Source organism: Panthera leo, chromosome C1 (genome assembly GCF_018350215.1).
Source record: "Panthera leo isolate Ple1 chromosome C1, P.leo_Ple1_pat1.1, whole genome shotgun sequence".
NCBI lineage: Eukaryota > Metazoa > Chordata > Mammalia > Carnivora > Felidae > Panthera > Panthera leo.
This window is the reverse complement of record NC_056686.1, coordinates 11760875-11785467: the sequence shown is the minus strand read 5'-3', so window position 1 is coordinate 11785467 and position 24593 is coordinate 11760875. Positions and strand designations below refer to the sequence as shown.

Genomic DNA, 24593 nt, shown 5'->3' with positions numbered 1-24593 from the left:
GTCTGTTAGGTGAGTGTGTAATGCTTGAAGCTAGACTCCTAAACTGTTGTTAAGGAAGAAGGATGACTGCTCGGTGTTCTCTTAACTGCTTCTTTGTAGAAACAGCTACCTTTTACTCTGATTAGTCAGGAGTGGCCTGCTGTCTGAGGAAATGTGTATGGATGACACCCTTGAAAGCGTTTTAGGGTGGGGTGTTGGTTGTCTCAGATTCTTCAGACAAACTATCTAACCTTCAAACCGACCCAGTTAGGTTGGCACTGCTGTTATCCCCATTTTACAGATGAGGAAACTGGAGCTCAGAAAATCACCTAGTAATTTACCTAAGATCACACAGCCAATAAATGATGGAGCAGTGATTGAAACCCAAGATTTTATCTCTAAAGTCTGTGTTCTTTCTCCTCTGCCATGCTGTGAGTAGTTTTATTTTTCTATAATTTCTTTCACGTTTTAAAAAACTTTTTAAATAGACTTATTTTAGAATAGAACAGAGTTCCCATATGCCCCACACCTAGTTTTCCCTATTGTTAACAGCTTGCGTTAGTGTAGTACATTTATGACAATTAATGAGCCAGTACTGATACATTATTATTAACTAAAGTCTGTACTTTATTCTTTTTTTTGAGAGAGAGAGAGAGAGAGAGAGACAGACAGACAGAGTGTGAGCAGGGGAGGGGCAGAGAGAAAGGGAGGCAGAATTTGAAGCAGGCTCCAGGCTCTGAGCTGTCAGCACAGAGCCTGACGCGGGGCTTGAACCCACGGACTGTGAGATCATGATCTGAGCTGAAGTCAGACGCCCAACCGACTGAGCCACCCAGGCTCCCCAGTTCTTTTTCTTTTGTTTGTTTAATACCTTTCTTCTGTTCCAAGGTCCCATCCAAGATACATTACAGTTAGTCTTTGTGTCTCCTTAGATTCCTCTTGGCTGTGATAGTTGCTCAGACTTCCCTAGTTTGATGATCTTGACAGTTTTGAGAAGTACTGTCAGGTATTGTGTGGACTGTCCTTCGTTTTGGGTTTGTCTGATGTTTCTCTTACGGTTAGATTAGAGTTACAGGTTTTGGGGAGGAACACCACAGTGGTAAAATGTCCTTATCACGTCCTGTTGAGGGTACATACTGTGAACATGATTTTTTTACCATTGATCTTAACCTTGATCACCTGGCTGAGACAGTGTTTATTAGATTTCTCTACTATAAAAAAAAAATTTTTTTTTGCCCTTCCTTTAAAATTCTTTTTCCTAGTTTGTTTTTCTTTCTTTTCCTGTGATTCCCTTTATTTGTAGTTGCCCTTGGTCCTTGATACTCTATTGAATTTGGGGGAAAAACTAAGCTCTCTGGCCGTTATGTCTGTGATCAGAGTCAGAAAAGGATAATGAGCAGAAGGGTATATGTCATTTGAGGAAACCTTTTCACAGCTTAGAGAATTTTCAAATATCAATATGATTTGCCTTTTCAAATTTCTTTTGGCGGGGAGCAGAATGCTGAAGACATCTTTTTTTTTGACCTAACACATCAAGATTTTTCCAGCCGTGCAGAGTCAAAAGCTCTATTGGAAATAATTTTGTTTTCATTAAGACTGTTTCCTAAACAAATAATCACATCTTCCAAAATCACTGAGTAATCTAGCAGAAAAGCTAGTTTACTTTTGGAGTTGGGCAAGAAAAAGAAAGAATATTGGTCATATCAGATGTCTGTGGGAAGGCCAGAATATCCTTAAAGCTGGAAAGTTCTGGAACTGCCCAGAGTGTTACTGTTTCTCTTACTCTGTAAATGATATCTGAAAAATGGTGCACACAGGGCTCTTGGATCCATTGATGAAGCTTTGCTGTCCTGTGTCTGGTAGAAAAGTTTAGTCTTTCCTGAGCCTGTGCTAACATGTTCAGGAAATGTCAAAACAAAGAAGGGAGTGTGGGACTGATACCTGGCACCAGGTATACCCAGAACAGCTAACCAGGAGAGTGTGTTCTGGAAAAGATCACCCAGTCCTTCCCTTGGCTTAGGTCCCAGGTGTCAGTATTGACATTGAAATAGCTGGATGTGGAATTTTTTTAAATAACTTATTAGTGTGTTCAAAGGCGTTAGATTCTGCTTTGTAGTGTTGTTTTGAATCTAAACACTTTATACATTTTTAAAACTTACCATTATGTTCTGAGAATGCCAGTTCTGTGGAGATGAGAGAGAGGTAGATGCCTATCAACTGGTAAATGTTGGACCATATTTAACAAGAGGACTTTCAAATACAATCCAAGCTTCTTCTTTTCTCTGTGCTAAAAACTGATCATTGACCTCACTGTTTTAATATTTTCTTTATGAATGAGAAGGCCCAACTAATTTTACCTATGGATCTTTGTTTGTTTTTTAATTTTTAAAAAATGTTTATTTATTTTTTAGAGGGAGAGAAAGAGTATTAGCGGGGAAAAGACAGAGAGAGGGAGACACAGAATGCAAAGCATGCTGTAGGCTCTAGGCTGTAGGCTCAGCACAGAGCCCAGTGTGGGGCTTGAACTCATGAACTGCGAGATCATGACCTGAGCCAAAGTCGGACACTTAACCAACTGAGCTTCCCAGGTGCCCCTTTTTAAAAAAAAAATTTTTAATGTTTATTTTTGAAAGAGGGGGACAGAGGCTCTGTGCTGACAACAGAGGCCCCAATGTGGGGCCCAGACTCACAACCATGAGATCATGATCTGAGCTGAAGTCGGATACTCCACTAACTGAGCCACCCAGGCGCCCCGGATCTTTTCTTGATTATTTAATGTCTTGATTGCCAAAATGTATTAAAATCTGTCCATGTTGAAAATTCTGCATCCTTTCACTTTTATTTACTTGGTCCAGCTCATGAGTTTTTCTGTCCTTTCTTAAAACTCTATAAACATTTTCTTATATTTTATTTTATTTATTTTATTTTATTTTATTTTATTTTATTTTATTTTATTTATTGTATTTATTTATTTTTTAAATTTAAGTTTATTTATTTATTTTGAGAGAGAGAGAGAGCAGGGGACAGGCAGAGAAAAAGAGAGAGAGAATCCCAAGCTGGCTCCACACTGTCAAGCACAGAGCCAAACGTGGGGCTCAAACCCACAAACTATGAGATCATGACCTGAGCCGAAGTTGGACGCTTAATCAACTGAGCCACCCGGACACCCCTGCCTTTTCTTATTTTAGATAGAAGTCTGAGTGTCACTGAGCATAAGCAGTGACTTTCCTTAGAATTCTGAGCCTCCATACCCACACTGTTATCCCGTCTGCCCACCCTCTTGACAGGCAGTTTTTGGTTGCATTTCCTGTGCAGTGAGACTCTCAGACCATCTAGTGTTTGTTTTTCTCAGGTATCCACGTAACCACCCCCCACCAATAGCACTTGGTGTTTTATGAGCACAGTAGACTTCATTTTGTATGATGCTTTATCCCTATCTCCAGTGCTATTCAGATTTCTTAATTTTATTTTGTGTCCTGAGTGAAATTGCAGAAAGCTAATCTTATGTGGGGGAACACAAAAGATACTATGCTAGACTCATTTCTGACTCCTTCCCCATGACACTGTTGGCTTCTAGGAAACTCGGCAGTGCCTTGCACCAGCTCATGCCCTGGTGCTTATTATTTGGCTGTTTATTCTCTGTACAGTCAGGATTGGGCTGGTTTTTCAAGTTTTTCAGTTCTTGTGACCTTGAGGAGATTTTGTAAAGAATCTGCAGGGTGGTTGGTCTTCTAGGTGGGTGAGAATTGTGATTGGTCATTTATTAATTTGAAATATCAACTTAGGTTCTTAGAGACTACTTTAACTTTTCAAAACTTAGAAGCTACCTCTCATCTCCTTTTTGGGAAATGAACTCTTGAAATACTGCTTTAATTAATTCTACTTTTTCAAACAAGCAGCGTGCCTGATAATTTCCTCTGTTCCATAATTCTCTCTAGGAGTGACTATGGGCTATTTTATATTTGATTTGTCGGCTTTTATGCTGTGTTCCTTTTTTGCCTTCTTGCCCATTTAGTAATGTTTCTGAAATTCATTGCCCAATCTTAAGTTGTTTCTTGCTGTTTTATTTACATATATGAGTTACAGCGTGGTTGCATTTTATGGAAGGAATATGTTCTCAAAGACCTCCCGTAATGAATTTTCTGGCAGTGGATTGGTCTTTCTGTTTCCTGGTAAAAGGAGTGGCTGATGCCATGTGACGGTGGTATAAACATGATTTACAGTTCACTTCATTCTATCAGCTCTGACATTAGCTAGTCTTTTTTTCTTAATACTTTATTAAAACATAATTTACATACCATAAAATGAATAAATCTTAGATTTGTTCTCTGCACAACTCAGACTTTTTTTTTTTAATTTTTTTTTTTTAACGTTTATTTATTTTTGGGACAGAGAGAGACAGAGCATGAACGGGGGAGGGGCAAAAAGAGAGGGAGACACAGAATCGGAAACAGGCTCCAGAGTCCGAGCCATCAGCCCAGAGCCCGACGCGGGGCTCGAACTCACGGACCGCGAGATCGTGACCCGAGCTGAAGTCGGACGCTTAACCGACTGAGCCACCCAGGCGCCCCTACTCAGACTTTTTAAACTGTGTATACACCCATGTGATTATCACCCAGATCAAGAAACAAAATACTTGTCACCTCAGAAAGTTCCCTCATGCCCTTTCATGTCAATACCACTCCCCACCGAGGTAACCACCTTCTGACTTCTAAGAGACTTGAGATTCATCTTGGTCTGTTTGAGATTGATCTGTGCGGTTGCATTTATCAGGGGTTTATTCCTTTTCGTTGCTGTAACTGTTCCTTAATGTGAATATACTACTTTTTTTTTTTTTAACCTATTCTAATGTTGATGAATACTTGGGTTATTTCTGCTTTGAATATAGTTGCAGTCAACATTCTTATGTGAGTTTGTTTGTGGACATATCACTCATTTCTTACTTAAGACCTACCATGTCAACTTTAAGAAATATTCTAGGGGCGCCTAGCTGGCTCGGTCAGTAGGGCATGCAAGTCTTGATCTTGGGGTTGTAAGTTTGAGCCCCACAATGAGTGTAGAGATTACTTTTTAAAAACCTTAAAAAAAAAAAAATAAGACATACTCTAGATACAGTGAGTATCCCAGAGAGTTCTCTATTCACTTAATCCTGCTCTAAGTAGAAAGATCTGATGATATAACTAAGTATTATAGAGATTTGGGGGAGGAAAGACTGCTTGGCTAATAATTAAAGGTACTGCTCATAATTAGGGCCTCCCTACCTAAAATGATGGGAGGAATGTGTTGTGAGAAGGAAGGAGACTGGTTAGTAATAACATTAAGAGCTTGGTTTTTGTGCCAGGCAAACACAGGTTTGCATCAGATCTCTGTTGCTTAGTAACCGGTGACCGTAAACAGGTTATGTAACATCTCATTTGCCTCACCTTTAGAATAGAGATGGTGATATCTACCTTTCGTAGTTTTTGTTCAGATTACATGCAATACAGTATTCAGATGGAGGGAGATGTAGAATCTGATTAAGTTCAGTTTGTATATATACAGAAGTACTAGCTAGGGAGTGGAGAGTGGTCAGAAGTTATCCTCAAGTTCCCAAAGCTTGAAAAGGGATTGCCTTCATCCCTTTGTTTATTCATTTTCACGCCTTTATTTATTGAATGTTTATGCCCAGTGCTGTCCAAGCTGTGGCAGATATAGGAGTGAACAAGACACAGGTCTGTTTGGGGGGAAGACAGCCCATAAACAAATCAGTCAATACAAAGAAAATCTAATGCACTAGGAAGAAAATTAACTGGTGATGCAAGAGAGTAGACGGAGGTGTTTAAAGTAAGTTATAAACTATATCGATCCAGGACTTCTGTATGGATGGATAGATTGTTAAAGGAAATCTGATTCATGAAGAGAAAAGTAGCAAACTAATGAATTTGGATTCTGTTCACAATTTGTTACAGTTTATTTTTAAGGCCAATTGCATGTTTTTATTAAGATGACGTGCTTTTGATTAAAACGCCTATGAAGTATCTTAAATATTTTTCTGTTTTCATAGAAGGAAGGCACCCAGCGCTCAGCACTTCCATGTACTAATCTCTGTGAAGAAGGCATAGGATGTTACTTAGCCAACTACTTTCAGTTCTTTGCAATATGTTGCTATATTAGCTCCTTCCCGATCCCTGGACCCGTTCCTAGTTAATCTATATGAGCTGGTGATTTCTCCTTGTCTCCTCTAGCCATTTGCAATCTAGAACAACCTGGGTCTGTGGTGGTCTCAGGACAGGTGAATGAGAGCAGAGCCTTGGGGTTCCCCTAGGAAAGGAAGGAACTCTTCCTGTTTGTTTATAAAGTTCAGATGCTGGGATTTTTCCAGAATACATACTTTTCTGAGGTGGGTATACGTTATCTCCTACTGGAGAGAAGAGTGGGAAAATGTGCATAGCACAAGTCTGGGTAAAACCTCAGTCTTCCAGGGGAGAGAATATATAGATTATACCATATTTCAGTCTGGCTCTCTCCTGCCTGACTAGGATTTCCCTGTTTTGACACCAGGCCAGAAACTTTATGACTAGCAACATTGTTTTTACTTCTAAACAGAGCCACTTCAAAGAGTACCCACTCTCCTACCCCCATTAGAACTGCAATTAACAAGTTATCTGATTAAACTGACTGTGGACCTCCTCTCTTCCAGGAGAAATTGGATCAAAAGACCACTTGAAATGGTAACAAGGAACTATTATTGGTTTTCATGCTGTTAATTTTTAGCTGATAAGTACTGCCCTATTCATCAAGTGGCCTTTCTCATGGGTTTATTTAGAAGTGAAAACAATGCCAATATGGAATTTCTTTTTTTTTTTTTTTAACGCCTGTGGTATATGCAGTCATACAGGATCTAAACTTTTGTCATGCCCATTACAAAAGTTCCTCTTGTTTTGGATGTTCCTCTTGCTTTGGATGACCCAAGGAGCGATTTTTTTAAAGATGTAGGTATAATTATAATAATGAAAATGTATGCCCTGAAGCCCAAGATCCAGACAAGCTTTTGTCTTAATATTAGTGAGTTGTTTTGATATCAATCAGTAACTTTCTGGCCATGTTACAACTGAAGAATAAAATAGGAAAAGGAAAAAAAAAAAAAGGCAGTGTAAGGGAGACACCCAGAAAAGTGTTTGCCCTCAGCCCTGCTGAGTTTGCTGAGCCCTGCTGAGCCACTTCTTATCCCACCTCATGAGGAATCTATAACCATTTGGTTTCCAGGATTGGATTTAGTTCAGCATTTTCATAAGAAACAGTTCCTGTCCTTTAGGATAGTATAATCTTATTGGGAGAGTCTAAATGGATAATTTCAACACAATGTGCTAAATTCTGGGATCGGGGTTCATACAGTACCCTTCCCCCTCCAGGAGGCTCTTTAGCCTAGTGTGGGAAGGGATGTGCTGGCAGAGGTCCCAAAGAAGGCCATGCCTGTGCAGAAGAATTTAGTACCGTGTTCTTTGTGAGTAACTGAAGTCTCTATTTTAGACTGAGTTTAAATAGCATAGTTGACTAGAACCAAGTTCTGGAAAGCAGCATAGGGATTCTGTAGAGACTTTCCCAAAGAGCAACTTTGTATTTGTTTCCTACTTTGTTTCTGTCAAATAAGCTCCATATACTTGTATCTTCTGAGGGCATCTCTGTAAATGCAAAGACTTCTTGTAGTTACTATTGGCCACATTGATGGTAAATTGGAAATGTTTTCTTTATCCGGGAGAGACTGATTGCGTTCCAGACAGAACCCCTGTGGTCTTTCCTGGAGAACATTTTGAACAGTTAGTCTTCTAGGTGTTTACAGCCCAAGATGGACTTCACACTCAGGGATTGTAAAATGTTCTTCTCAGTTTTCCTTTTGTCTCTCCATTCCTCAAATAATAAAACCGTGAAACATGGCTTTTCTTGTTTCCATGACAGAGTATTACCTATAAAACCAACAGTTGAGAGATATAAGCAGTTAAATTATCACTCCAGTAGTTTTTCTTTAAGGAATTTCTCCCCTCCTAAGTTATCAATGCCAGCCTGTCCTCTCCTGCCCTCTAGGTTTTCTAATTCAGATGCTAATATGGTGTTGTGGGAAATGCCTCTCCAAATTATTCTTTTCCTGACCTCTGAACTCTTGCTATCAAGGTCAGTTACTTCACACACTACCATAATGACAGCTCTATCAAGCCAAAGGCTTGGTCGGCTTCCCAAGACCCAGCTTGGATTCTGTCAGCAAAATGCATCTCCCCTACCCACTATGCACACACCAGCTCAAGGCTCCTGGCCGCCACAGGGAAGAAGTAGCCACACAAGAGAGACTGAGCCATACGGTTGTTGGTCAGTCTGGTCCGTCTGGTCTTGCTTTGCCCTTGAGGCCAGTTCCATCCTGCAGATGGAGCTTCTCTGGGGCTACCCTGAGGAAGCGAGTGTTTGCGGAGAGTGGCTGAATGGGGCGGGACTGTGACCTGAAACCTCAGCAGGTACTCTTCAGCGTCCCCTTTGGCATCGTTTCTGTAAAAGAATCTGAAGGCATCCTAGGGAAAACTTTTTGATTGCCAGGTAGGAACCAGTTCGGAGTGGCTCAGTCAGGTAAGCGTCCGACTCTTTCTTGGTTTACGCTTCGGTCATGATCTCGTGGTTCGCGAGTTCGAGCCCCGATTCCGGCTCTGTGCTTACAGCGCAGAACCTACTTGGGATTCTTTGTCTCTCTCCCTCTCTCTGCCCCTCCCTTGCGCATGCATGTGCTTGCTTGCTCTCTCTGAGAAATAAATAAACATTTTTTAAAAATCTGCAGAACAAAACATTATATTTTTGGAAGAGAGCGCAGGGGAGGGGCAGAGAGAATCCCAAGCAGGCTCTGCACTGTCAGCACAGAGCCCAGCACGGGGCATGATTTCATGTTCATGGGAGTGAGCCATGTGTAGGGTTCTGCCCTGAGCATGGAGCCTGTTTAGGATTCTCTCTCCCTCTGCCCCTCTCCCCCATTTGTGCGCACACGCGTGCACATGTGTGCTCTGTGTCTCAAATAAAAAATAATAATTAAATAATTTAAAAAAGAACCACATGGTACAACATTCTGGAATTCCATGAGCAAAGTAAAGATTTTGCCTAGTACTTCTCTTCTGGATTTATCAGTATGCTCATGAATCCCATGGTTAAATTTTTCATGCTCGTAGTTGTTTTCAGACTTCACCTCCCGGAAGTCCCTAATTCCTAGTCTTAAATTTTCTGTTTTCAGAGTCATGGAGAACTATTAGCAGCTCACCTCTGTCGCTATGAGTAAGTCTTAAAGCGATTTGCCTGAAAGCCAGTAGACAGAACGTGGTTTTTTTCCTTTTCTTTATTTTCCAAAGTGTAACTTCAGTGACATAGAGACGAGAACGACTAGAGAATATTTGTATACTGAAAATGTGAGTGTTCTTTTCAGCACCCCCATGAGCAAAGCATTTGTCAAGGAAAGCCCACCTTGGACCCTTGTCCTTACTCTGTTCACCATAATGAAGGGTTCCATATAGTCATATACTGAGTATGCTTAGAAAAAATTCTGCATATAGTCCACGGTAATGTCATTTTGGAGCACTATTTAAAGGCTCACTCAACGATGGTTTAACTCTACAACACGGTTCTCTAAGTCTGGTCCCCAAACACGAGCATCACCTGGAAGCTTTGTTAGAAATGTAAGTTCTAGGCCCCCACCCCGTACCCGCTAAACGGGAAGCGCGGAGTGAGGCCCACAGTCTGCATTGTAGCAAGTCCTCCACCTGTTAGCAGAAGCTGGAGTTTGAGAACTAACGTTCCAGGGGAATGGTGGCTGTTGTTTAGACCATTGTAATAACATCCCAATAATACTAACAAAGACTGATCATGGTGTAGAGATGTCGAAATGACTTTCTAGTCATGCATGAAATATAGGCATCCCTAACTAAAACCAGTCCTTGTTTTGTCTTGTACCCGCAGTAGAGCCGCTCTTCTAGCCCTTGGTTCTGTGCGAGTAGAAACTCCAGTTGTGGGAAAGTGGCAAAGAAACCAAACCAGAATTTGGAATTGCTTCACCATTTTACCATCTTTGCAAAAGTAAACAAGAATGCCTTGTAATTCTCCCGCTGTCTTCCGCACGTGAGATTTCCTGACTTCATAGGAACCTTGGGAAACATCTGAACTGATGAGCGATTTTAGGGAATATTGGTTCTGTGTGTAGGGTGCCTTTCTCCACTGATCATGTCTGCTGTGTGATTAGGAGGCCTTTGGTGTGTGTGGGGAATGCAGCCTACGAGGCTGACCGTCGGCTCTGGGGGGGCAGGCCCAGGTAACATGTCCCTCCAAGTTTGCCGGTGGGCACATTTGGTCCCGTGGTGCTCGATGAGAACCTGCATGGGAGTCACACCCTTTCTTCCTCTACTTTCGTGATACAACGATTTTAGAGTCTGTCTGGAGGCTCAGTAGCCTCATTATGTTGAAGGTAGGCCAAGAAACGTCCTAATGAGTATAAAACTTTCATGTATAAGTTTTCTTGAGGGCAGGGGATTTATTTCATCATACGTCCCCATGATGATGATGGGCCTTTTAACTGTGGAGGGTCTGCAAGTGTCAGAGTACCTCATACCAGACCGGATTCCCAGTGAATCAGTCTGTGGTGTGGTAGGCAGGTGTGTGTTAATAAAAATTTATTGGGACGCCTGGGTGGCTCAGTTAGTTCAGCATCTGACTTCGGCTCAGGTCATGATCTCACAGCTCATGAGTTTGAGCCCTTCATCGGGCTCTGTGCTGACAGCATGGAGCCTGCTTGGGATTCTCTCTTCCTGTCTCTCTGCCCCCCCCTGGCTCACATTCTCTCCCTCCCTCCCTCCCCCGCCTCAAAAATAAATGAACATAAAAAAAAAAAAATAAACAAAATTAGGGACTTTTTAGAGAGGCTTCACACTGTTGATTTTTAAGTAACAAGAATTTGGGTCGCCTGGGTGGCTCAGTCGGTTGAGCGTCCGACTTTGGCTCAGGTCATGTTCTCACAGCTCGTGAGTTCAAGCCCTGCGTCGGGCTCTGTGCTGACAGCTCAGAGCCTGGAGCCTGCTTCGGATTCTGTGACTCCTTTTCTCTCTGCCCCTCTGCCTCTCACACTCTGTCTCTCTCTCAAAAATAAATAAACATTAAAAAAAAACAAAAAAAAAAAATAGTAAAGTAACAAGAGTTTAAAAGTATTCAATTTGCAACAAATGCAAACATTATATGCATAATTGGGGTCGCAGAAAATTTGATACACCAGTATCTTTGACCTCTCCTTGGTGAACAATTTTATGTAGAGGTTGTATGTTGAATTCTCTGCCTGCCCTCCCCTGCTGCTTCATTTGTTTTCTTATGGTAATTTTTTCCCACTTCCAAATTTAGGTGGAGGAACACAGTTAATTAACTTTAAGTGTGACCCTACTTTAGTTGGCTCAAAATGTTAAGATGCTGAAATTAAAGTGTGTATTTGTGACGTGAAACAGGCCTTGGAAATACTGGATGAGGGAGTTCTCCCACTCCTTGGGATAGGAAGTAGAGGGAAGGATTTTGGCTTTCGAAAAGGTCAAGATATTTGTGTGAAATCATTTTGGAAAGTCCTTACCTAAGATAATCCATAAGGATTGAGTTGTCATTGTCACCGGCCCCAGTTTACCTTTCCTTCAGTTTACCTTTCCTTGGAAAGTCCCGAGGACAAATAAAGGGTCCTGTAATAGAGGCAGGGTGTGACCCAGAGCCTTGTGGAGAAAAAGAGGTCCTAAGAATAGCCTTCTGTTCAATTTACTAACCTCTCATCGACTCTGTCTCTGTGGCCTACCTAATTAATTAAGACTTAGGAAAGTGCTTTTTCAGCTTTGAAACACTCCCACCTTTTGCGGTATCTGACTTGTTTATGGCATCTACTCAGAAGGAATGTCTCCGTATGCATGAAGAGCAGTTTAATACAATGGCTAAGAATGAGTTTTAAATCCAGACTAAACGGATCAGAATCCTGGCTTCACCACTTATTAGTTCTATGACCTTGGGTAAACTATTTATATGAGCTGTGCCTCTGTATTCTCATCTGTAAAATGGGAATAAAACTAGGAGTTTGGGGGAAGAATTAAATTAGCTTATACATGCAAAGCACTTAGGTGCCTAGCATATGATACATGCTTAATAAATATTAGTCATTATCATTAGTTGTAATTGCAATTTCTCTTAACAATCAAGTCACCTGGGGCACCAGGGTGGCTCAGTCAGTTAAGCCTCTGACTCTTGATTTCCGCTCAGGTCGTGGTCTCATTCATAATGGGTCCGCTGACAGCCTGCTTGGGATTCTCTTTCTCTCTCTGTCCTTCCTGCTTGATCTCTCGCTCTCTCCTGTGTGCGTGTGTTTTCTCAAAATAAATAAATAAACTTTTAAAAAAAGTAGGAAAAAGTCAAGTTACCCATCCATTCCTACCATCCCCATAGCCCCTAAAACATGGACACGCTGTCACTTGGTGCTTTCAGTTTCCGCCTAATAAAGCATGGGCGTTGATTGTTCTAAGACAAATAAAGAGCCACCGAATTTTGTTTAAGGTTTATTTATTTTTGAGAGAGTGTGAGCAGGGGAGGTACAGAAAGAGAGGGGGACAGAGGAGCTGAAGCTGGCTCCGTGCTGACAGCAGAGAACCTGATGCAGGGCTCAAACTCACACATCGTTAGATCATGACCTGAGCCACCCAGGTGCCCCCAGAGCCGCATGATTTTTAATTACCACATACTGCTTTTTTATATGGATGTTTCTTGGTCTACTTTAACACTTCAAATGAGCATCCTTGTATCTATTTCTTTTTTCATTTTGCCCAGCTATCATTAGATTAATCCTTAGAAATGGAATTACTGATTGAAGTATATGCTTTCAATACTGATTGAAAGTATACGCACTTAAAATTTTTTGATATAAATTTGATACAAATGTTCAACTAAAAGTTCTGTTTGGGGGCGCCTGGCTGGCTCAGTCAGTTGAGCATCCGACTCTTGATTTCAGCTCAGGTCATGATCCCAGGGTTGTGGGATCAAGCCCTGTGTTGGACTCCTTGCTGGCCGTGGTGCCTGCTTGAGATTCTCTCTCCTTCTCTCCCTCTCCCCTGCTTTCTCTCTCTCAAGAAATAAAACAAATTCTGTTCGGTGGTTTCCGTGTCTTTTAACTTAGTTAATTTTTTTAAAGTAAGCTCTAGGCCCAACACGGGACTTCACCTTGCAACCCTGAGATCAGTAGTCCACGTGCTCTTCCGATGGAGCCAGCCAGGTGCCCCTGATTGTTTCCATGTCTTGCTGTTTGGGGAACCCTGGGTCTGCTGCCTCATTGTATTCTTTTAAGCTTTTATTTAATTTCCGGTTAGTTAACATACAGTGTAGTATTGGTTTCAGGACTAGAACCCAGTGATTCATCACTTACATAGAACACCCAGTGCTCATCCCAGCAGGTGCCTTCCTTAATACCCATCACCCATTTAGCCCATTCCCCCCAGCAACCCTCAGTTCTCTGTATTTGACTCTCTTAAGGTTTGCCTCTTTCTCTGTTTTTATCTTATTTTTCCTTCCCTTCCTCTGTGTTCATCTGCTGTGTTTCTTAAATTCCGCATATGAGTGAAATCATATGATACTTGCTTTCTCTGACTTATTTCGCTTAGCAAATAATACACTCTGGTTCCATCCACGTTGTTGCAAATGGCAAGATTTCATTCATTTTGATCACCAGGTACTATTTGATCATTTGATCACCAGGTACTATTCTAGTGTGTGTGTGTGTGTGTGTGTGTGTGTGTACACACACACACACACACACACACCCACACCCACCCACACACACACACCCATATCTTCTTTATTTGTCATTCTCTTACTGACTTATTTTGCTTAGCATAATACTCTCTAGCTCCATCCATTTCATTGCAAACGGTGCTGCTTTACTTTATACACTTGATTTTAAAAGCCAGGATTTCCAGTATTTCAAATCCAAACCCAGATTTTAGTCTGGTAGGTTTTTTAAGCTTTTCCCAACTTTTTCATAGTATTTACGAGTTCCAAGGTAAGGGTAAGAACTTGAAGCTTTGTTTGATATTTCACAAATTAAATAATTTGGGGATAATACTAACATTTTAACTAGACCATTGTATTAGTTAGGTTTTCTCGTTGGTCTAGGAGGCTTCCTCCCGGGAAGGCAAAAAGTTTACCCCAGAAATCGCAAGACTCTGTGAAGGACGATAGCCCCCTTAGTCATGATACCTGGGGGGTAGGAGGGTAGCAAGAGCCAACTCATGCAATACCTCAGCCAGTATGACCTCAGTCAGTGCTGCCGATTGACAGGAGAATCATTCCTAGAGAGGACTCATTTCTGTGGTCAGATCCTGTCTGGATTGGTGTCTGTTCTATTAGAAAAGTATTCAGAATAGCTGATGCCACATCGTACTCTGAGATGCCCACTCCATATTCGAGAATCGGTACCTTCTCATCCCATGGTAAGTTACTCTTAAGTTGGATCCCAAGAAGACCATCACTTACTCCGCTTTTTCAACCTTGAGACTTTGTCATCAACACCGTGTCCCCAAAAACCCTTTGCTGAAGGGGAAGGCACCTCTGTCTCCCGGAATGGGAGCACCTCCACTGCCGTGAGGTTAATACACTGTTGGGATTCCTTCTGCTGATGATTTTTGTCTTTTTTAAGGGACCCTGCAGCTTTAACATTTTTTTTTTCTTGAATATTAGTATTGACTGACACCTGGGTACATATGTACATATTTACGTATGTATTGAGACAAATTTCTTTGGTCTTAAGCAAACTAAAGCAAACCTACTCTGGCATGCAGAGTAAGAGGTTGGGAGAACTAGCAGTTGTTACATAAATGCAGAAAGGGCTCTGAAAAATCATGCTCCTGTGTGACATTTGTTATCCGTAAGGTTTTCTAGCATAAGCCACATTTCTGTTGTTCCAAAATTTGGTCAGCAAAGCTCACAGATCCAGCCCGGAGGGCCTTCATAGCCACTCTTGGTACCGCGGCCTACATCTTCACTGCAATGTCTTCACACTGCGCCTGAAATTTCGCCCCCATTTGTGCTAGCGAAGCCCACAGTTAGAGGCCTAGAGGCCACTATGCTAACAAATGAGAACTGCGTGCCTCCCTTTTTACCTATGTTGGGTAACAGCAGTTATTTTATTTTTTAAGTTGCATCCAGGAACTAGCCTGTACATATACTCCTTGATCTGTTGTTTTCTTTCCTTTGTTATGTCTATTAAGCTTATTAAAGGGATGGGCAGGAGAGTCAACATTTATTGAGCACCTACTAGGTGCCAGGCGCTGTGCTGTGTGCTTCAGATGTATTACTTAATACTCAAAACAGCCTTATGAGATAGGTACTCTCATCCCTCATTTCAGGTAAGCAAACTAAGTAACTTTCCTCTAATTCAGGTTTCTCTGTTTTCATTATAAAAGACGTATAAATTGATAGTGATATTGTAATAGTCGATGTAGCCATTGGTGGTAGCTACACTTGTGTTGAACTTAGCATAGTGTATAAACTTGTGGAATCACTATGTTGTAACATTGTGTGTCAACTATACTAAAAAAAAAATGTATAAATTGGTGATGGTTTTCTGTCAGACCTGCAAACCAGTTTTGTCTCCGCCTTTCTCTTAAGTTTTATGGTATTGGTTCCCCTTTTGTGACTCTTCCAGGGAATGGTCATATATAGACAACCTCCCTACAGCTTGTGAGACCCTGAATCCTGACGATGGTGTTATTGACTTTCCTAGGGTCCTATCCTTCCCCTAAAGCTGGGGCAACTCTGGTCGTGTACAAGGACCTGCTGGTGCTGTTTGGTGGCTGGACGCGGCCAAGCCCTTATCCCCTACACCAACCAGAGAGATTCTTTGATGAAATACATACTTACTCACCCTCTAAAAACTGGTAAGCCACAAAGATAAGATTCTTCCAATCTGGAATAAAAGATTTTAGATAAATGGATTCCTGCGGTGCCTGGGTGGCTCCGTCAGTTAAGCGTCTGACTCTTGATTTCGGCTCAGGTCACGATCTTGCCATCCTGACATCAAGCTCCTCCTTGGGCTCCACTCTGGGTTCCTCACTGGGCATGGAGCCTGCTTAGGATTCTCTTTCTCCTTCTGCCCCTCCGCTGCTTGTGCTCACTCTCTCTCTCTCTCAAAATAAATTAAAAAAAAAAAAAATATATATATATATATATATATATATACACATATGCATATTTATATATACATACATATATGAATAAATGAATCTTTTCTGTGACCAGGAATCTCTTTGAGAATTTGGTAAAAGCTATGGACTCTTTTCCAGGAAAAAAAATTACATATGCATAGATTTTGCTGACAGTTTCAGAGAGTGTACAGGACCCCCTTAAAACCTAAAGCTAAGGGGTGTCTGGCTGACTCAGTCGGTAGAGCACGCGACTCTTGATCTCCAGGTCGTGAGTTCAGGCTGGTAGAGCTTGGGTGTAGAGCTTACGTTTTTAAAAGATTGTTGTTGTTGTTGTTAAGTTTAGAGAAAAAGGTTAAAAGTGTTTTCAAAGAAAAAGAAACTAAAGCTATGAACCTTTATTCCCAAGAGAAAAAGTGGAAGAGATTTTATCCTCTTCCTAGAGAAATGAATGTGCCAGTTGGAGAATAGTTCTGGCTGCTAATTCCCCAGGTGTGCTGTGGATTCCGATGATTCATTGTTCCTTCCGTGTCCCCAAGACTGACTCCTGACTCTTTTTCCTTTGCTCTTGGAACAGACTACTAAGTACAGGGCTCTCAGTAGTTGCAGCTGATCGGGACTGTAGAGGGAAGTAGAGGTGATGCTCCTTTCGCACACGAGCCTGGAGCGGCGAAGAGCCGTGGTGGCTTCCCTGGTCCTCTCTCCACTCTACCTCCAAGCCATACACACTGAGAACTTGAAAGTGAATATGGCTTTAGCAGGTTTATAAGAAGGGCATAAATACCTTCCGCCATCCTCCATTTATTATCCTACCAGTATCTCTACTGAAGGTGATAGAATCGTCGCGTCAAGTGGATACCGACTTACTGCTGCCACCTGAAACACGTACGACCAGGTGGTGCTGACTTCTTGGCTTCTTTCTGTCTTTTTATATTAGGTGGAACTGCATCGTGACAACCCATGGGCCACCTCCCATGGCTGGCCACTCCTCCTGTGTGATAGATGATAAAATGATTGTCTTTGGTGGCTCCTTAGGATCCCGGCAAATGTAAGTATATTTGGTTTGCTGACTATCAACCTGAAGGTAAATACTCCTGGGAATAACAGGTCAGAAGAGTGAACTAGTCAGGTTAGTATTCCTGAGCATGGTTCTAATTAATCCAACCACGGGTTGCTTCCTAGCATTCCAGTTGTTGATCCCCTCATCATAGAGCAATACATTGGAAACCTTCCTCCATAAAGTCAGAGCTGTGTAGGATCTTTTTATTTGGGATGTGGTTCATTCAGTGGGATCAAATTCTGCGATAGCCTCCACCTTGTCTGTTTCTACCTGTGCTTACGGAAGGCTGCTGTCCGAGAAGCACAGGGTGCTTTTACCTGCTCTCCTTTGTGAGCCAGCCTGTGCCCTTTTGGGCTTTAGAGGAGAGAGCTAGACTGACAGGACAGGTGAAAACGGTTCCTTCTCCAGATAGGATGGGTTGGGGGGGGTGGGTAGGAGCAAGAAATCTATCAGGTCTGATACACCCACTGTCCTCATCATCTCTGGCCATGACTCGGCAGCTCAGGCCAACGTCAAGCAGTGGTCATTTTCCCTGTGCTCTGAAAGGCAGGTTGATGGGCTGTCAGCAGTAAAACCATTCCAGACCCAACCCTGTTCCCTGTCGGGCAGCGTACCCCACATCTTCCTGTTTTAAAACAGTTGAGACACCGTGAGCTGCCCTTCAGCTGAGACGGTTTAGGGCTTTACGGTATTAGAGTTCTTATTCCGTGTTCCTCTATGTGAATAAACGACCTTAGCGAGATGACTGTAAAATAGAGACTGCCTTCCAGGAGTCTGTCCTTGCCGTACTGGTCCCTTGGGGGTTGGAGATGCCAGTTTGTCCTCGATAAAACTGCAAATCTCATTAGCCGTGGTGAAATTAATTTGTATAGCCAGAATTGACAAATCTTTATCTCCTAGACAATGATAGAGCTACTTTTTGCATCAGTTTTTTTCTCTTCCTTGTGGCTTTTGCTTTTGAAAGACTGTATCTTGACCAGTAGCTGTTGCCAATTAAACTTCCAACGAAAATTCGTTCTTACTTTAGATACTAGTATGTCGCTGTAGGTTTGACTCAAAAGAGGACTTACGGGTCAGTGGGAAGAACAAAGGTTTGAAGTTCTTGAGGTGGGTTCCAGGGAAAGAAGGGGAAGAAAAAAATAATTTAAGATGGCATCAGCATGGCACTTTGCTAGGCATCTTTATAAATGTGACTTCAAGGGGCACCTGGCCGGCTCAGTTGGTAGAGCACGCAACTTTTGATCTCAGGGTTGTGAGCTCAGGCCCCATGTTCAGCATGGAGCCTACTTAAAAATAATAATAAATAAAATACCAATGTAACTTCATTTATATCAGCTCTGGGGTCCCTGGTGGCTCCCGACTCCTTCATTCTCCTGTCCTTATCTTATAGGAGCAACGATGTCTGGGTCCTTGACCTCGAGCAGTGGGCGTGGTCCAAGCCGAACATCTCCGGCCCCAGTCCTCATCCTCGAGGTGGCCAATCTCAGGTGCTCAGGAATTAAAATAACTATTCAGCAAACACTGTAGCATCTTCCTGTTAGGATGGGAAAGGGAGGAGGGAGTCAGGTAAGATGCCAACATGCATAAGCCAAAGAGACTTTGTCGTTCTTTTTTGCTGGTATTTATTTTTCAACTTCTAATGGGTTGTATTAATTTTTAGTGGCTTTATATTCCTCTCCCCAAAGCATTTACTTTGCTATTTCATTTCTCAAGAGAACCCTGCATTTTATGTGGTTGGTACGCTCATTTTAATGTTTGATCAACAAAGGATATATCCATTCAGGTGAATCATCAGTAATTTGCCCCCAGAGATCAGAATTGACATGGTTTGGGGAGACTGGAGAGCTTATGATGACTAGAATACTCTCATTTGGGATCTGGGTAGGCTGTTTTCATATACCACTGATGCATAGGAGGTCAGGTGCCTGTGTCTTTGTGGTTTTATTTTAAATGTCTTCCTCTCCCCAGATTGTCATAGATGATGCAACTATCTTAATCCTTGGAGGGTGTGGCGGTCCCAACGCTGTGAGTATTGCTGGTGTGGCATATTCCGATGCACACGTTGCTAAGTGTTCAAAACTGGTTTCCCTGTGTCACCTTGTAAGCAGTTATAAGACCATTTCCACATTTGTATTTAGAGAATACGTTTTCACTTTGGGTATATATATAACCTTTGTGTTTTCTGGCTGAGATCTGCTTTTTGTTTTTGTTTTTTGGAGGGGGAGAGGTACTTTTAATCAGAGATGTTCGTCTCTTAAATATTTGTATATTCTCCCTACTCCTACTTCCTCTTTAGGCTGTAATGCTGCTGTCATGTTTTCTAGGAGGAGTGGGACAGAAAAACAGTTTACGTGGAATTTATTTAAGAATGCAGATTCAGAATGTTATGGATATGTATTATTTACGCCACCTACCCATGCGCTGTACCACAGGCAAAATTTAGAACCACTTAAAATTCATTCGTAGGTCACAAGCACAGTTTCATATTTCCAGGCCAGTGGTGGTATATGAATAAATGAAGGGGCATGAATGAATGGCTAACCAAAAATTTTGCTCTTCTGAAGAGCCCACACACTCTCTAGACCAAACAGCATGGCTTTGAGATTCCAACTATGTGTGTATGTTTTGTAACCTATACCACACCTGAGCCCTCCTGTCGGTCCTTCTCTTACAGCTCTTCAAGGATGCTTGGTTGTTGCACATGCATTCAGGCCCCTGGGCCTGGCAGCCACTCAAGGTAGAAAATGAAGATCATGGGGCTCCAGAACTGTGGTGCCATCCAGCTTGCCGGGTGAGCAGAGGACTGACAGGCCAGTGAGAGAGGACGTCCTAACTGTAGGGCCAAATTAGCTCGTCAGACTTCTAAGCAAATTTGTATAGAAATGAAAAATACCTTGATATCATAAAAGAAGTGGGCATTGACCATAACTCCTTGAGCATTGCTCATATATGAACCTTTAGATGAGAAACCTGTGTGGGCCCCACTCATCCTTTTTTTTTTTTAAGTGTATTTATTCATGTAATCTCAACACCCAACGTGGGGCTCGAACTCACAACCTCAAGATCAAGAGTAGCACATTCTCCTGACTGACCTAGCCAGGCGCTCCCCACCCCACCCCATATACCCCACTGATCCTTTTAGTGCTAGCTTTTTAAGCATCTCTTTGTCTATGAACCTTTCTTCGGGGTCCCCAAACCAAAACTGATTCCTCCCTCCACCCCTCCCCTGTCCTGTACATACAGCTCTAATGGTAGCACCTGTCACGCTCCAGCAAAAATTATCCCCATGTTTATCTCCCCTTCTAGCCTAGAAGGCAGACTCCATTCTGTTCATCTCGGTGCCTCAGGTACCTACAAAATGCCTGGCCTCCCCAGATGCTCCTGATCAAATGTTTGCCGTTTAGACGAATGATCAGAACTGAGCACAGGTCTTTTGTCTTCCAGGTGGGGCAGTGCGTGGTGGTCTTCAGTCAGGCTCCTAGCGGGAGAGCCCCACTCAGCCCAAGTTTGAACTCTCGCCCATCACCTATCAGCGCCACTCCTCCAGCCCTGGTTCCCGAAACCCGAGAGTACCGCTCTCAGTCTCCAGTAAGGAGTATGGATGAAGCTCCTTGTGTTAACGGCCGCTGGGGAACACTGAGGCCCAGAGCTCAAAGGCAGACCCCCTCAAGTTCCCGGGAAGGGAGCCTGTCCCCAGCCAGAGGAGATGGCTCCCCCATCCTCAATGGTGGGAATTTGTCTCCAGGAACAGCAGTGATTGGTGGCTCTTCCTTGGACAGCCCTGTGCAGGCCGTGTCTCCTAGCACTCCATCTACCACTGACGGATATGACCTCAAAATGGGACTTTCTTTGGCCCCCCGACGAGGGTCACTACCAGATCAGAAAGATCTGAGGTTAGGATCGATAGATCTGAATTGGGATCTGAAACCCACTTCGAGTAGCAATCATATGGATGGTGTGGACAACAGGACAGTCGGGGGAAGCACGAGACACCCTCCCGAACAGACGAATGGTGTGCATACCCCACCACACGTGGCCAGTGCCCTTGCAGGGGCTGTCTCCCCAGGTGCCCTGCGTCGGAGCCTAGAAGCCATCAAAGCAATGTCATCCAAAGGCCCCTCAGCATCCACAGCACTAAGTCCTCCTCTGGGGTCTTCTCCAGGCTCCCCCGGGAGCCAGAACCTGAGCAGTGGAGAAACAGTGCCCGTCCCTCGCCCAGGGCCTGCCCAAGGGGATGGGCATTCCTTACCTCCCATTGCCCGCCGCCTGGGCCACCACCCTCCGCAGTCCCTGAATGTTGGCAAACCTTTGTACCAGAGTATGAACTGCAAGCCCATGCAGATGTACGTGCTAGACATTAAAGACACCAAGGAGAAGGGGCGGGTCAAATGGAAAGTATTTAATAGCAGTTCTGTGGTCGGACCTCCTGAAACCAGCCTGCACACAGTGGTACAAGGCAGGGGCGAACTCATCATATTTGGAGGACTCATGGACAAGAAACAGAATGTGAAGTACTATCCAAAAACAAACGCCTTGTACTTTGTGCGAGCAAAGAGATAATATGTTCTAAACCCCCTTCCCTTTCTGTGGCTTTTAATTTTCCAGTGTGCAAGCATTTGGACTGCGAATTGGGAAAACAAAGGACAGAATTACCCCATAATTACCCCAAACCCCCAGTTCCCAACCTCACTCACTGCAGGCTGGGGTCAAACCTCCATTACGAAAAAAATTATATATAAATATATAAATCTATATTATATAGCCAACTCTGTTTACAGAGAGGGAGAGGTCTCCGTCCTGGTTCAGATCAAATTGTTGCTGTGTTTTAGCAGAGGCTCGGCTGCCTTTTTCTACATTGCTGGTAACTAGACCAAGAATTTAGGGAACAGACTAATGTCAGAACTTAACCTAAGGCAACTGAAGAGCCCCCATAAGTCCTTACGTGGCCTTCTTGGAGTTAGAGAAAGAAAGAGCGTGTGTAAGGTGCACAGGTGGAGGCTCCAGACCCACGAGCTCCAGGAGCTGGCGGGGGGGAAGGAGCCTGTAGAGAACTGTTCCTCCCTTCCCTTGAAAACCACAGAGGACCCGAGCGGTAATGCCCTCTGCCTGGCCCCGTTCTGCCCTCGTGACTGAGGAAAGTTACCCAGCCGGGAATTCTTGTCCACATGTGTGTGCCAGGATCACCGTGAGACGATGTTTATGCAGACACGCCTGTCTACCTAGTGTCCGCTGGTCTTTTGCGTGGTCCCTCTGTGTCTCAGAAAAAACATTTTGGTGTCTGATTTTGGAATTTTCTGACAATCGTATTTGATTGCAAGTTGCCAAAAACCACATTTGTTCCCTTAAAACTTGATCCTCAGAGGCTGCCTTTTTCTTTTCTTTTTTTTTGGGGGGGGGGGGGGGGCATATGTGGATTTTTTTTTTTTAAGCCCTAAAAGCTTTCTCATTTTCTGTTTCTTTTACAAAGCTAAGGTGCCCAGGGAAATCTCTTAGAGATATTTCTTTTCTGGAACCCTTTCTCTGGTATCACTTAGGAGGCTGGTAGGGAATTCCAAGATGCCAGTATCATGAGAAGTCCTTGAAGCATCAAAAAATACTGTTTTTTCCCTTTGGGGCTTGTTTTTACTTCCAGAGCACATGGGGCCCACCCGTCCGTATTCATGCAATGTGGAAATTGATCCTGGAAGGAAATCCTAGTAATAGCTCCTTCTAGAAATGATTTTTGCCCTTGTGGTGACATGCGTTTTTCTGCCTGGCTGTTGAGTGGTGGTTGGGTTGAGCATCATGTGCTTAGCGTCTTTGCAAGGCCGACCTCGGGAGCGGCCCCTCCTTTGTGATTGTGCTGTTCACGTATGACACAAATAAGGTTTGGGTTTTTATTTCACGCCATTTCTGAGATAAAGTGCAACCAACTGGAGCATGTCTTTGGTTGACATAGGAAGTTACAAGTTTACCAATCTTCTTGGAAGTGACCAGTCTCTAAACCATGGGCTGGACGTAGGAGATGTTAGAATAAAGTCAAATGTCACCACTTAAATGTGGATTCTTGGTGATTTCTCATCAGTGCAAAGAGGATTTTTACTTTGCCCTTAGGATTTGAATTTCAAAACATTGCATTTCCCATCTTTCACACTCCCCTTTTTCTTGTTAGCATTTCCCAAGCACAAGCCTGCTACAGCTGGCCCTGGGTCCTGGCTCTCGGCCAGCACCGAGCAGTCTGTCTGATAAGTGTGTTTTCTCCTATTACATCATGTTGAATTCTTTCCCCTGGCCATTAGCTTTTACAATGTGGTCTTGGTGGGAAAGCCCCTGTGGTGCCAAGCGCAGGAAGGGGCCAGCTTGCAGGGAGAGGTCTGTGTTCCAGAAACTGTCCCATGTGCTCCCTTAGATGAGGAAACTACCAAGCCGACCTGCTGTGGTGTCCACTACTCACAGCTCAGCACTTAGCTTTCCAGACTCCTCGCACTTGGGCTGTTGCCGGTCCTTCTTTGGCAAAGACTGTTAGACCATGTGGGGTCCTTATTCACAAGATAAAGCAGCCTGTGAGATTAGATACTACACTATTGCCATTGCTGAACCTTGTTTATGACGTTGCACTTGTGCATGGACAGCATCTCCTAACTCAGTTCCTATTGAAATATAAAGTATTTGGAAGCCTGAAAGTTCAGACTCTCAACTTGGTGATCATTCCCTTTGTCCTGTGGCCTCCCTAAGCCAGCTGTTAGCTTGTGGATTCCCTCCGTTTTCCCCAAACAGGGAGGCAGTGGAGATGATGATGCTCTTAGAAAGTAACCAGCTCCTCGGCACTCCGTGGCATCCAGTATTGTCTACACCGCTCCGAACCAGGCTGTTGACAGCTCCTTAAGAAAAATCTGCCTCATCCGCACCCGGTGTTGTTGGTCTCGGTGGCTCCTGGGCGCTGTGGGCAGATACCTTAGGAGAGCGACTCGACACAGTCAAGGCGATTGTGTCCTCAGGCCCTTGTGAAGCCGCACGCGCGCGCGCTGGGACTCCAGGCGTCTCAGCTGCGGAGAGCATTCTTCCAGCCCCCCGGGGGTGCTTCTGCCAGGTCACATCTAACCACAACTCTGGTTTTGACATGACGCCAGTTTTGTCTTAAAATTCACTGAGAAAAAGGAGACAATTTCTTAAGCCTTCAGGACCACCTAAATTAGCAACTATTTATCAGTATTTAAGTATTTAAAATACATTTTGTTTCTACTTGAAGCTTTAACCCCTTCCATTCCTGCAAGTGTGCCTTTGTGAGCCCCATGTCCTGTCCGCTTCATCGGCCACCCTGCTCAGACTCTCACGTGAGAGTCTTTTTGTCTTCCTTCCCTCTTGGACGGAGCTTC

The 24593-nt window shown here is 43.3% G+C and overlaps 1 protein-coding gene across 1 annotated transcript in view; it reads left to right on the top strand.

Moving 5' to 3' along the window:
* Positions 1 to 23275, top strand: part of FBXO42 (F-box protein 42) — a 94734-nt gene extending 71459 nt beyond the window's left edge. Inside the window, exons 5-10 of the mRNA XM_042949070.1 lie at positions 15761 to 15914; positions 17116 to 17226; positions 18629 to 18725; positions 19207 to 19263; positions 19913 to 20029; positions 20683 to 23275. Of these exons, the coding sequence (XP_042805004.1) occupies positions 15761 to 15914; positions 17116 to 17226; positions 18629 to 18725; positions 19207 to 19263; positions 19913 to 20029; positions 20683 to 21798 (1652 nt within the window). The 3' untranslated portion in view covers positions 21799 to 23275. The remainder of the gene's footprint in view (positions 1 to 15760; positions 15915 to 17115; positions 17227 to 18628; positions 18726 to 19206; positions 19264 to 19912; positions 20030 to 20682) is intronic.
* Positions 23276 to 24593: the final 1318 nt, after the last annotated feature.